This window comes from Nicotiana sylvestris, chromosome 6, assembly GCF_000393655.2.
Source record: "Nicotiana sylvestris chromosome 6, ASM39365v2, whole genome shotgun sequence".
Classification (NCBI taxonomy): Eukaryota; Viridiplantae; Streptophyta; class Magnoliopsida; order Solanales; family Solanaceae; genus Nicotiana; species Nicotiana sylvestris.
Genome location: NC_091062.1, coordinates 115,490,631 through 115,504,196, shown reverse-complemented (window position 1 = coordinate 115,504,196; position 13,566 = coordinate 115,490,631). Strand labels below are relative to the sequence as shown.

Below are 13,566 nucleotides of genomic sequence, written 5' to 3'. Positions count from 1 at the left end.
AGAAATAACTGATTCAAGGTCATGAGAACATGTTTGAGAAAACTCGGAGTTTAAACAGGTTTAGAAGAAAGATATGATACGAGCTTAAACAAAAGTAGGTGAAATATGCTTAGCAAGAACACAAACAGAGCTAAATAAAGTGAATAAAATGAAAGAACTCAACCATAAACCCGTATAGCAAAGAATAAGGATTAATAACACATATTAACATGTGAGTACAGGAATAACAACAAAAGTTGAAGAATCTTGCATAATAGAAAGGAAACCAGAGAGCAAACTCAAGCATAGTAGAAAAGAAAGCATACGAGCATAACATAGGTAAACACACATAAAGAAAGAATAGAAAGAATCGGAAAGATATTTGAAAAAACTTTTTCCGAAACCATAAAATTGAAATTGAGAGAATTTAAAAAAGAAATTTGGGGAAAAAACCTTTTAAAATGTCATGTAAAGCCCAGACATATCACAAATCTAAGAAAAATAGGTAAGTACAGAACCTCAGATGGCTTAGAGTTGTAGAGAAAACCCTAGAAATGAGAAAGGTCTTGAGGAAAGTTAGATCCGGAGTTGAAAAGACTCATATTGCTTGAACGTGCCGGGGTAATGGCCGGAGAAGCCATGGATCTACAGATCTGAGAAGGACCTGAAGAGAGCCATTGAAGTCGGGCTTCAAAACCTTGAATAGTTTAGGTCTGATGGTGAGAAAGGATGAGTACAGACCATTCATGGCCGGAGACGCCATGGATTCCGGTGGAAACATGGTGAGATCAGGTGGGAGACGATTAGGGTTTCGGAGAGGCTCAAGAGGATTTGAGAGATGAAGGGGTTCGAAGGCGGCGTCTCAGGTGAAATGAATTAGGTCAAGGGGGGTTTGGGAATTGAAAAAGGAAAGGGTGAATTACAGCCGTTGATCACAATGATCAACGGCCTAGATCAATGGGGAGCCGGGTGGGTTTTTTTAAGTCGGATCAAGGGTCGGGTAATTTGGGGATTGGGCTGGTTTAATTTGGGGGCGGAATTTGGTCAAATTGAGGGCCAAAATTGAAAGGTGAAAGGGTTGTAATTGAAATAGAAATGGGCTAAGTGTTAAATAGCCTATTTTCTCTTTTTATTTTATAAAAAATATTAATAATAAATTTAAAAGTAAATTAAAAACACTGAGACAACAAATACTATATAAATATTAATTTAAAAATACTGTAAATAATTTTATAATTATAAAATGCTGCTAATCGTGAAATAGGCTATAATTGCAATTACATGCAATTTAGCTTAAAAATACCAAATAGATTTGTAAAAATTATACAAAAATTACATAATTATATTTTGGTGTAAATATGAGAATAAAATAAGTTATTTACCAAAATGATAATCTTGGGAATAATTATCTGATTTTGTACTGCTAAAAATAGACAATAAATTGATTTTAAAATATTAAAAATTAGGAAAAAATACCAAAACTCTTGGGAATTCTTTTATATGCATGTACATGCTATTTTAAAAGTATTTTGTATATAAAAATACATAGGGAAAATTGGTTATAAACAGCTGCCCCTCTTTACCCGGGAAGGATGAAAGAATTGTCGGGTAAGGATATGATGGCCAATTTTGACCGAATGAAACGATTTTGAAGCGTTTTGACCAAGCTCTAGTTTCTAATCTACCTACATATCCCTGGTATTATAGGAATCAGGCCATATGTAGTTCGGGATCCATCGGCGGAGTTTGCCGATGGAGATTTTCGAAAAGCGGATGCGATGTTCAGGTTGAGCAAGGATGGTCAGAGTCTGATAGGCTGCGGGAACTGGAGCGGGCTCACTCCTGCTGAGACGGCCGTTGCTAGCCGGTGTACCTGCGAATGAACAATACTAGCATATATATATTGTGCATAAATTTAAACGTGATGCAAGTTCCCGTTGAACCGTGAATGCTGTTTTTGGACGGTTAGGATGACGTCCTTGAATCATGATGTCCTGGGACATGAAGCGTATGATAAAGGATTCGTAGGCTATGAAATGATATTCTCGGGGTATGAGGATGATGCCTTCGAACCATGATGCCTTTTAATAATGATATGCAAAAGATAAAATGGGGTTCTTAAGCCATGGCATGGCATTCCCGGGCTATGAAAATGGTACCTCCGAACAATGACACCTTTGGACAATTTGGCGATCTTTCAGCCCATGAAAATGCAGAAGGTGGAAATATTTCAGCCGATGCAAGACGTAAATAAAGGGTGGCGGTATTCCAGCCATGCAAGAGAAATAAGATGGCGGTATTTCAGTCATGCAAGATAAATAGAGTGGCGATATTTCAGCCATGCAAGAGAAATAAGGTGGCGGTACTTCAGCCATGCAGATGGAGGTAGAGCTTAACCTCAGAAGGCAGAAAGGTAGCCTTATGCAATGCAGAAAATGCAGATGGAGGTAAAGCATAGCCTCGGAAGGCAGAAAGGTAGCCTTATGCAATGCAGAGAAATGCAGATAGAGGTAGAGCTTAACCTCGAAAGGCAGAAAGGTAGCCTTATGCAATGCAGAGAAATGCAGATGGAGGTAGAGCTTAACCTCAGAAGGCAGAAAGGTAGCCTTATGCAATGCAGAAAATAAAAGGCGAATAGTAATGAAATATCTTAGTTGATAGATGATAGCTGATAGCTGATTACTATATTGTGGCTGTTGTAAATAGGTGATGATTCTAAGAGTTGTATTCCCGAGAAGTATGAGTGTATAGATATATCTGATGATTTTACGACTTGAGTGCCTGCATCCAAAGAAAAATCGTGAGTTTTATAAAGAGGGGAAGGTTAGTTCGTTTCCCATGAGATTTGCTTGTCCTGTTTGGCGTTGTGTATCATTGGGGTAGGGTTGCTAAACAAAACAATTTTGATACCAGACATGCATGATTTAGAAAAAATGTAACATAAATACATAATTTAAAATAGTTTTCTTTAGATGAACCGACGAATGCAACGCGGTTACAGACATTGCAACCTCTCACGCTCCGGAATTTTGAGGGTCCTCCTTAAAATTCTGCCCCAGTTTACTGGGCTGGTGCTTCTGACGGCAGCGTGCGATAAATAGCTGAAATCAACTTCGGAATTTTGAGGGTCCTCCTCAAAATTCTGCCCCAGTTTCCAATAGCGGGGGAAATGAAAATTTTATTGAATTGTGACCGAACCCATAGGGCTGCCTACGTATCCCCTCTTAAACGAGAATCAAGTCAGGCGTAGTTCAAATTACATTATACAGGAAATCGTAAGAGTTACACATATTATCGCTTCACTGCATCTGAATTGATCGGCTTCGGCCAAACTTCACCGTCCATTTCTGCAAGTATGAGGGCTCCTCCAGTTAGAACCCGGTGAACCATGTATGGACCCTGCCAGCTGGGACAGAACTTCCCTTTGACTTTTATCTTGATGCGGGAAAATCTTCTTTAACACCAGCTGCCCCAGTGTAAACTGTCTCGGCTTGACTCTTTTGTTGAAGGCTCTGGACATTCTGTTCTGATAAAGTTTACCATGGCTAACTACATTCATTCTTTTCCCATCTATAAGAGCTAACTGCTCATAGCGACTCTTTACCCATTCTGCATCGTTAAGTTCTGCTTCCTGTATGATTCTCAAGGAGGGAATTTCTACCTCGGCGGGAATGACTGCTTCTGTACCATAAACCAACATATAGGGAGTTGTCCAGGTTGATATGCGAACTGTGGTGCGGTATCCCAATAAAGAAAATGATAACTTCTCATGCCACTGCTTATGCTTCTCTATCATCTTCCTTAGTATCTTCTTGATATTCTTATTGGCGGCTTCTACAACTCCGTTCATCTGAGGTTTGTAAGTTGTAGAATTATTGTGTTTGATCTTGAAGGTTTCACACATGGCTTTCATCAGGTCGTTGTTGAGATTGGAACCATTATCAGTGATGATTGACTCCGGAATTCCGAACCGACAAACAATACGGTTGCGGACAAAATCTGCTACCACTTTCTTAGTCACTACTTTGTACGATACTGCTTCAACCCATTTGGTGAAATAATCAATTGCCACTAGAATAAACCTGTGCCCGTTTGATGCGGCAGGCTCGATAGGTCCGATAACATCCATTCCCGGTGAACGGCCATGGCGAGCTTGTTGCAGTAAGCTCATTTGGAGGCAACTTTATCATGTCTGCATGTATCTGACATCGATGGCACTTTCGAACATACTGGATGCAGTCCGTTTCCATAGTCATCCAAAAATAACCAGCTCGGAGTATTTTGTTGGCTAAGACAAAGCCGTTCATATGTGGATCGCAGGTCCCTGCATGAATTTCCTCCAATAGCCTGGTTGCTTCCTTTGCGTCGACACACCTTAGTAATCCTAAATCAGGAGCCCTCCTATACAGGATTCCTCCTCTATGAAAGAAGTTGTTAGATAATCTCTGAAGTGTGCGCTTCTAAGTAGGATTTGCGAGTTCTGGATATTCTCCCTTCGTCAAATATTCCTTGATATCATGAAACCAAGGTTTTCTATCTGCTTCTTCTTCTACATAAGCATAGTAAGCTGGCTGATCATAGATCTTTACCGGAATATGATCAATGAAATTCTTGTCTGGGTGCTATATCATGGACAATAGGGTAGCCAATGCATCGGCAAACTCATTCTGAACTCTGGGAACATATTGGAACTCTGTCTTTGTGAACCTCTTCCTCAACTCCTGTACATGATGCAGATAAGGGAGTATCATGGAGTTCTTAGTTGCCCATTCTTCTCGGCCCTGATGTATAAGCAGGTCTGAATCTCCGATCACTAGCAATTCCTGAATGTTCATGTCAATGGCCAGCTTGAGCCCTAAGATGCAGGCTTCGTACTCGGCCATGTTGTTGGTGCACGGGAACCTGAGCTTGGCAGACACCGGATACTGCTGGCCGGTTTCTAATACTAGGACTGCTCCTATGCCAACTCCTTTGAAGTTTGCTGCTCCGTTGAAAAACATTCTCCAACCATCATAAGATTCTGCATTATCTTCCCCTATGAAAGATACCTCTTTATCAGGAAAATACGTCTTTAGAGGCTCGTATTCTCCATCCACGGGATTTTCAGAAAGATGATCTGCCAGTGCGTGTCCTTTGATTGCCTTCTAAGTCACGTAAACAATGTCGAATTCACTCAGCAAGATTTACCACTTGGCTAGCTTGCTAGTGGGCATGGGCTTCTGAAAGATGTACTTCAAAGGATCCATTCTTGATATGAGATAAATAGTATAGGCATAGAAATAGTGCCTCAACTTCTAAACTACCCAAGTCAGAGCACAATAGGTACGTTCCAATAGAGAATACCGGGCCTCGTACGGGGTGAACTTCTTGCTGAGATAATAGATGGCCTGCTCCTTTCTTCCCGTTTCATCCTGCTGCCCCAGAACACAACCAAAAGCTCTATCAAATACTGCAAGGTAGAGTAATAGAGGTCTACGTGGCTCGGGCGGGATCAAAACTGGCGGCGTTGACAGGTATTCCTTGATTCTGTCAAAGGCTTTCTGACAATCATCAGTCCATTTGGTAGCGGTGTCCTTCTTCAACATCTTAAAGATTGGCTCACAAATGATAGTAGATTGAGCTATGAATCGGCTAATGTTTTTAAGTCCTCCCAAGAAACTCATAACCTCTTTCTTGTTCTTCGGTGGTGAAAATTCCTAGATGGCTTTGACCTTTGACGGATCCAGTTCTATTCCTCGGTGACTCACAATGAACCCAAGTAGTTTTCCGGCAGGAACCCCGAATGCACACTTGGCGGGATTCAGCTTCAAGTGTACCTTCTTAGTCTGTTGAAGAACTTCCTCAGATCTTCCATGTGGTCAGTGCCTCTCTTGGATTTGATGATGATGTCGTCTACATACACCTCGATCTCTTTCTGTATCATGTCATGGAAAATAGTAGTCATGGCCCTCATGTAGGTGGCTCCAGCATTCTTTAACCCAAACGACATCATCATGTAACAATACATCCCCCACGGCATAATGAAAGCCATTTTCTCGGCGTCTTCCTCATCCATCCATATCTGATGATACCCAGCAAAACAATCAACAAACGACTGCAGTTCATGCTTGGCGCAGTTGTCAATTAGAATGTGTATGTTCGGCAAGGGGAAGTCATATTTTGGACTAGCCCGGTTGAGATCCCGGTAGTTGGCACAGACTCTAACCTTCCCGTCCTTCTTTGGCACTGGCACAATATTGGCAAACCATGTTGGATGCTCTACTACCCTAAGAACCTTGGCTTTGACTTGCTTGGTGACTTCTTCCTTGATTTTCAAACTCATGTCATGTTTGAACTTCCTTGGCTTCTGTTTTACTGGTGGACATGTCAGATTGGTTGGCAGTTTGTGAGCTACAATAGATGTACTGAGACCAATCATGCCATCGTAAGACCAGGCTAATATGTCCTCATATTCCCTTAGAAATTCCGTGTACTCTTTCTTTTCTGATGGTGACAGATGAACACTGATGCGCGTTTCTTTGACATTTTTTGCATCTCCCAGGTTGACAATCTCAGTTTCATCCAAGTTAGACTTAGGTCTGTTCTCAAAATCCTCAACCTCTTTAACAACCTCTTTGGTATATCATCTTCTTCTGAGTCTATATCTGTTTGTTGCATTGTCTCGTTGCGTGTCACAATCATCGGTTCATCAAGATAAGTAATAGTAATGCTGTGTAAATAAAGTAAATGATAAAAAGTAATAAGATCAAGATTTATAAGAAACTGAAATGCTTTGATAAATTTCATAATCGTTTTGAACATTCGAGCTCTTATTTTAATATTAAAAATGCGGAAAGAAAGTCAACTAGCGAAAAATAAAGATAATACATGGTGCTTTGTTCAGCCTTGCTACCCCGAAGCTTTTCGGGCTTGGTGGTTCTGATGGACCAATTGTTGAGGCCTGCTCCTCGGCTTACAGCTTGTATAGAAGGGGCTTCCTCCCCCTCCTCCTCGAAAATGACATAACAGTCTATATTATCATCTTCCAAAAACAAATTCCTCATCGCACCAGTGCTTCCTTTTCTTCCGACCTATATATGACATCAGCTGGCTGGAAGGTCTGCTCTAAGTGAGGTATCGGATGCTCCAGCGGGTAGTAGTGACTGTGCCATGGTGGAGACCAGTGGTTGAACTCCTCCCAAGTGTATTAATATCCCAAACCAAAAGTGGTACCGTGTTTTTTCAACTTGATAGGCTTAGCGATTCCTTGGAGATTCTTGCCAAGTCCCTTGCCAGGTTCGTATCCACACCAATTCAGTATACTTTCAATTTTGTTATCCCACCATTTATCCTTGTCCATGGCGTTGACTCGCTCAATGTGATGGTAGGTTTCTCCGCCTATCTTCCTTCTTCCTCCGATTGTTGGGATGGTCTGGCGACTGTATATGGGTTCGCTACCGTCACCGTGAATAATTACCTCTTGGTGATTCCACTCGAATTTCACTTCTTGATGTAGGGTTGATGCTACAGCCCTAGCGACATGGATCCAGGGCCATCCCAATAGCAAGTTGTAAGATGATGGGACGTCTATCACTTGAAAATCAACGTCGAACCAAGTCGGTCCCATTTGCAGACACAAACTGATTTCCCCAATAATGGACCTTTAGGATCCATCAAAATCTTTGACAGTGATGGCTCCATATTTGATCTCATGCAGGCTCTTTCCCAATGTTCTGAGAGTCACCAATGGACAAATATTGAGGCTGGACCCTCCGTCAATCAGGATTCTGGTGATGAAATAATTTTCGCACTGCATAGTGATGTGCAATGCCTTGTTGTGGCTTAGCCTTTCAGGTGGCAGCTCATCTTCGTGGAAAGTGATTTTGTGACTCTCAAATACTTGCCCTACCATGTTTGCCATTTTCCTCCAGTTATGTTGTTGGGAACATATGTCTCGCTCAGCACCTTCAATAAGGCATTCTTATGTGCGTCAGAGCTTTGTAGCAGAGCCAATATATAGATCTGGGCTGGTGTTTTGTTCAACTAATCAATGACCGAATACTCTTTGGCTTGTATCTTCCTCTAGAGATCATCAAGCCTAGTTTCAGTGATGGTTGGTCGTCCAGAGGCCTGCTTACTGGACTCAGCTAGATGTTCTAGAGTATAAACCCTGCCGATTCTTGTCATACCCTGTGCTACAGTTGCTTCTCCATATTTGGTTTTCCCTTTCCTTTTCACCTCAGCGGTGTAATCCCACGGTATGGCCTTTGGGTAGAACAGTGTTACAATTGTCAAAGGCCACCGGAATGGGCACCCTTGCTTTGGGAGGTAATACAACAACCTCAAATGGTACAGGTGCCTTTGGGGACCCAAACTCGACCTCAATAGGCCCTGGCATCTTTGCAGAAGAAGGTGCTTCAAACTCAAGTGGTATGGACATGTTCACTTCGGCGTCTCTAGAAGGTTGCATCTGGACCACAATTGGGTTAAGGGTGACTGTTGGTTTCTTTGGCTTGTCACCTTCGGCGATCAATCCAATCGACCCTTTGGGATCCCAATCGTCTTCTATCTCAATCATATGAACACCTCCACCCTTATGGTCTGGTAGAGGGTTGTTACGGACATTCGGAGTAGGCTCCTTTGCTACAATGATCTTGTTGTCAATTAAAAGTTGGATCTTATCCTTCAGAGAGCGGCACTCATCAATGGTATGCCCCTTCATGCCGGAATAGTATGTACAAGTTTTGTTTAGGTTGACCCATTGGGAATGGTTTTCGGGGTTTATGGCAGGGATAGGGGTGACGTAACTAGCAGCTTTGAGCCTTTCATATAGCTGGTCGATAGGTTGAGCAATGGCGGTATACTATTTGAGGGGTCTGCGGTTGAAGTTTGGTCGGGGTCTAGGGAAATTTTGGCGAGGGGGAGATGATTGATAGTGGGCTTGTTGGGTGTTGTAGGCTTGGTAGATAGGTGCGAGTTGAGAGTATCTCGGCAAAGTGAGCTGATATGTGGGAGGTGGAGATGATTGGTAAGTAGGCGGCAGAGCTTGGTAAGAGGGCAAGGGTGCTTGGTAATTTGGGGTAGGCTGATATGTGAGTGGAGGTAATGGGTAGGTTTGGTATTTGATTGGGGACTTTGTTCTCTGTGTAACCATCACGACACTCACATCCCTTTTCTTGGATGTGCCACCAGACTGTAGAGCCTTGGTGGTTGCCTGTAATGCTTCAAAGTTTGTGACCATACCACTTTTAATACCTTCCTCGATCTTTTCCCCTAGCTTAATGATGTCAGAAAATTTTTGGACTTCAACCAACTTCAACCTCTCATAATATTGTGGGTCTTGAGCCCGGACAAAAAATCTATTCATTTGTTCTTCTTCTAAAGCCAGCCTGACCTTAGCAGCTTCTGATCTCCAACGAGTAGCATACTCGCAGAATGTCTCCGTAGGTTTTTTCTTTAAGTTCTGGATGTAGAATACATCTGGTGCGTTCTCCGTGTTGAACCTGAATCTGTCCATGAAATCGGACGTCATACCCACCCAATTCGACCACTTCTTCGGGTCTTGGCTAATGTACCAAGATAGAGCATACGCTTTCGGACTTCTCATAAAGAGCTTCATGCGAATCTTTTCATCCTTTCCTACTCCGACTAGCTTGTCGCAGTATGTCCTCAAATGAACTCTGGGATCCCCAGTGCCATCGAACATCTCGAACTTGGGAGGTTTGTACCCCTCAGGTAGTTCGACATCTGGCTGAATTCAAAGGTCTTCGTAATTCAATCCCTCTATCCCCTTGCTTCCTTCAACACCCTGAACTCTGCTAGTCAGCTTCTTGAGTTCCGCAGCGAGATTCTTGATAATAGAGTATTTGTCATCAGACTCAGGTATGCTTGAAATAGGTTGAGTATAGTGTGGTATGGTTTCAACATAGAAGGGGGTGTTGTGGAGATGATCATTTGTGGAGTTCAGTGGTTCAGTGATGAACAGTGGGGTGTTGTTTGAAGTGTGGCATGTGTTGCAGTGGTGATGGGGAGCGGGTTGGTTTTGTGGTTTCGGGATGTTTTGTGGAGGTGTGGGGTTTTGAGTGTTGGGAAAGTTGACATTTGGGGTGGTGAGGGAAAACGACAAGCTTGCCAAGTTCCGAACTTGGTCCAGTTCTTCCTGAAATTTCAACAACTTTTGCTCGAGCTGGGAGGCACTTTCCTTGGAAATCTGAATACCCTGAGGAACCTCTACCCTTTCAACTAAGTTCTCCTTTCTGATGTTGCTCAAATCTTCCATTTTTCCCTTGTTCTTGTTTCTGATAGGACTCGGAGGGGGAGGAGGCGGAGGGCCCTTAGATCTTGTGGAGTATGATGACGATGCCAGAGTGCACGACTAACCATTGGGGATGGGAATAAAACAAAAAAAATAAAAACAAAGGTAGCAAGTTAGTGCGGGTTGTAAGAAAAAGAAGTTGTGATATTTAAACACATAGTGCGAGAATATAATTCGTTTCCTAATTTGGCAGCCACGTTGTGCCCGAGGTAGGCCTAGCGACAAGTTGATTTGGAGAACTTATAATGCCAAATGCCTCATTTTATTGATAAAAATAAGACAAATCCTAAAACGACACTAAAAATAGCAGAAAATAAAATGTCACTAATGGCCATTGGCCTTATTACATTCTTAAAGCAAAAGAAAAGACTCCTAGCTACTTGGTCCCAGAAGGACCTTCTTCAGGTTGAATGTTTTCGTTGATTAGATCATCCAGCTCGCGCAGATTTTCTAGTAAAAATGCCTTCGTCAGGCGTTCTCCTTTGCCTTCCTCAGCGTTTTGACAGTCGGTGACTATTTTCCTCACTTTCCCTTCCAACTCTAGCAGACTGTATTCTAGATATTCCAGCTTCTCACTAGCCCTGGTGACTCTCTCTTTTCATTCGTTGATTCGGTTATTTGATGGGAGGTTCCTCCACCAGGTCAGCAAGAGTGAGGGTATGTTGACCATACCAAAGTCGGGAACTTTGTCATTCATTTCTGCAAAACAAAAGGGTGAGGACATACTTCTGACAGACTCAGCTATTAAATATCAACAATTAGCATGAGCATCATTTAGTTCTCCAAATAAATGCACAGACATGGTAGCGTTCGTTTGGGTTTCAAGGAAACCCAGTGGACTTTGGACAAGGCTATCTTAAAGAGTCATTATGCGGACAACATAACTGACTCGACTAGGTTTGACAGTGATGCATGCACAATTGAACAGATTAAGGTTTCTATGGGTATTAGACCGGTACCCTTGAGCGGACAACTCAAGAGAGAAAGGCACGGAACTGTCGACTGCATCGTTGATCGACTTGTTTTACCGCAAATACGCCTTTGCTAAATTTAGGGGTGATAATATTGGAAGGGCGCAACCACTCATTGTAAGCGTTGCTATGGTATTTTGTTTGGTACGAGTGGAATATGATGTTGAATATGCAATTACAAGAATGAAACAAGTTGTCACGTATTTGCACGTTCATAAAGTAATGAATACAATAATTGCTCATAATTACAATGGCATTGAAGGAAAGCGGTAAAAGAAAGCATTAAAGAAAAGAAACATAGAACCAAGTCAGTTTCATAGAAGAAAAGATGTAAAGACATTGAATAAAGGTAATAAAGAAGCAGTGAAGTCACAAGTAACATGAGATGGTAAAAGCCTAAAGAAGTCCCCAACAGAGTCGCCATGCTGTCGTGCCCCTTTTTCTAATGCGAAATTGGGTTCATGACATTTGGGAGGACAACTCGTTCCCTCTTGGGAATTGGGTTTTTTGGGTTGAAGAGTCGCCACCTAATGATTAAAGTGCAATAGGACACTAAAGAAGAGTTCGAGTTGGAAAACCAGAGTTCGGGAAAGGGCTAGAAATTATCTCGAGGGGAAGGTGTTAGGCACCCCCCAAGACCCACTAGTATGGTTCCCAGCCATGTTACAATTGTGACTTTGAATAACCAGTAAGCAAATAGAAGTCTCAAGTAGAGGGGGGTTTTCACATAATATTGCAAGCAAGTTGAGAGTTTGACGAAAGTAAAGAAAACATAAATTTTAAAGAAATAGTTTGAGAATAAAATAAACAAATAAAGGGAAGGGGGTCCTAGGTTTACAAATAATATGGATCACATCAATGAAATACCCGGTAATCACTCCTCAAAAGAGGGGCTACAAGCGGTATTAGCGCACCGGTTATTATATCCATATCTACTCTTCCCGCCCCGTTAAAGTATTAAAGCGCGAAATAGTATCGTTTCTTATTGCATGCTATTACCCGTCCCAATCCTATCAATCCCGGAGGCATTTGAGACTACTAATCCTAAAGGGGAGGGAGTTGGGGCTTTTCAGAGTTTTAAAAGGATAAAAAGTCTAGGCGACAAACAAAACACATAAGCAATTAGGGGAAAAACAAATAGCAGTTAAGGCTCAAACAAGCCTCCTCACTCAGAGGAGCAAATATATAGCATGACTTCAAATACTGGTTATGGTCTGAATTAAAGCGTTAGGACAGACTGATTTATCACATATTTCTCAGATGAGGAGTCCGAATTAGCCTTTTCTGATTGTAGTTTATCAAAACTGACACTGTTAATTAATCACCTAATGGTTTGCCTAGGTGAGACCTATAGGCATGACATCTAACAATACTGATTTTAAAGAAAGGACTACTGGTTTTATAAACAAGAGTTCTGCAGAATGTAAACGATATTACTACTGATTTTAAACTCAGAGATGGAATAGCAAACTGATTCAATTGATTACTCCTATAGGCATGATTTCTAAGCGTTATTGGTTTTTACACGATTGCAAAAATGCAAGAGTCCTATAGGCATGATATTTAGAATAAAGTTGATTATTATTAAACCTATGATTGTTTGCCTAATGACATGTATATGCAGAAGTGCAGAAAACCTAGGATCATGATTTCTATATGCAGAAATGCAGAAACTTAGAGACAGGATTTCTATATGCAAAAAATGCAGAAAGCTAGATACAGGATTTCTATCTGCAGAAATGCAGAACTTATAGGCATAATTTCTAAGATACAAAAATTTATAAGTAACCTATAGGCGTGCTGTTTATGTGAATGTAGGAATCAGAAAATCCTATAGGGAAGTTATCTACCCCTTTGCATACATTCATCCCATCCATTTCCACTAGCCATCCCCAATAGTTTTTACAAATTATTACAGACCCGAAGGACTCACAAAAAAAAAAGTAAAAAATTACATCAGAAGTTCCAGCTATAACCAAACAGCCTAATTCAGACTCAACGTCCAACAATATAAGATAAAGCAACTTCCGAGATCGTATTTCCAAAAGCCTTTCTCATACTTGGGATGTGTCACAGTTCCTAAAAGTCTCAAAGGGGCTCAGGGCAGTGCTTACACCCCAAACACATTGCAGAATTAAGATCATAGTGTAGTGTGGAAAGACCAGCCCTCAGATGTCCAAGTTCAAAAGGAACTCAAGGTCCCAAAGCAAGGCTCATAAGAGGGGGGCAGAACTTACGAGTCTAAGAGTAAGTGTAAGTGCATAGGAGGGGATCAGGGAAAGCCATGGCAGGCTGGTGGTCATGCCCATCAATTGGTAATGA

General features: G+C 41.7%; 1 protein-coding gene across 1 annotated transcript; it reads right to left on the bottom strand.

The window, feature by feature from the left end:
* Window positions 1-3,313: 3,313 nt before the first annotated feature.
* On the bottom strand, window positions 3,314-3,883 carry LOC138871144 (uncharacterized). Its single transcript, XM_070149004.1, has one exon. The coding sequence runs from the start codon at window positions 3,881-3,883 to the stop codon at window positions 3,314-3,316; it is 570 nt and encodes a 189-aa protein (XP_070005105.1).
* Window positions 3,884-13,566: the final 9,683 nt, after the last annotated feature.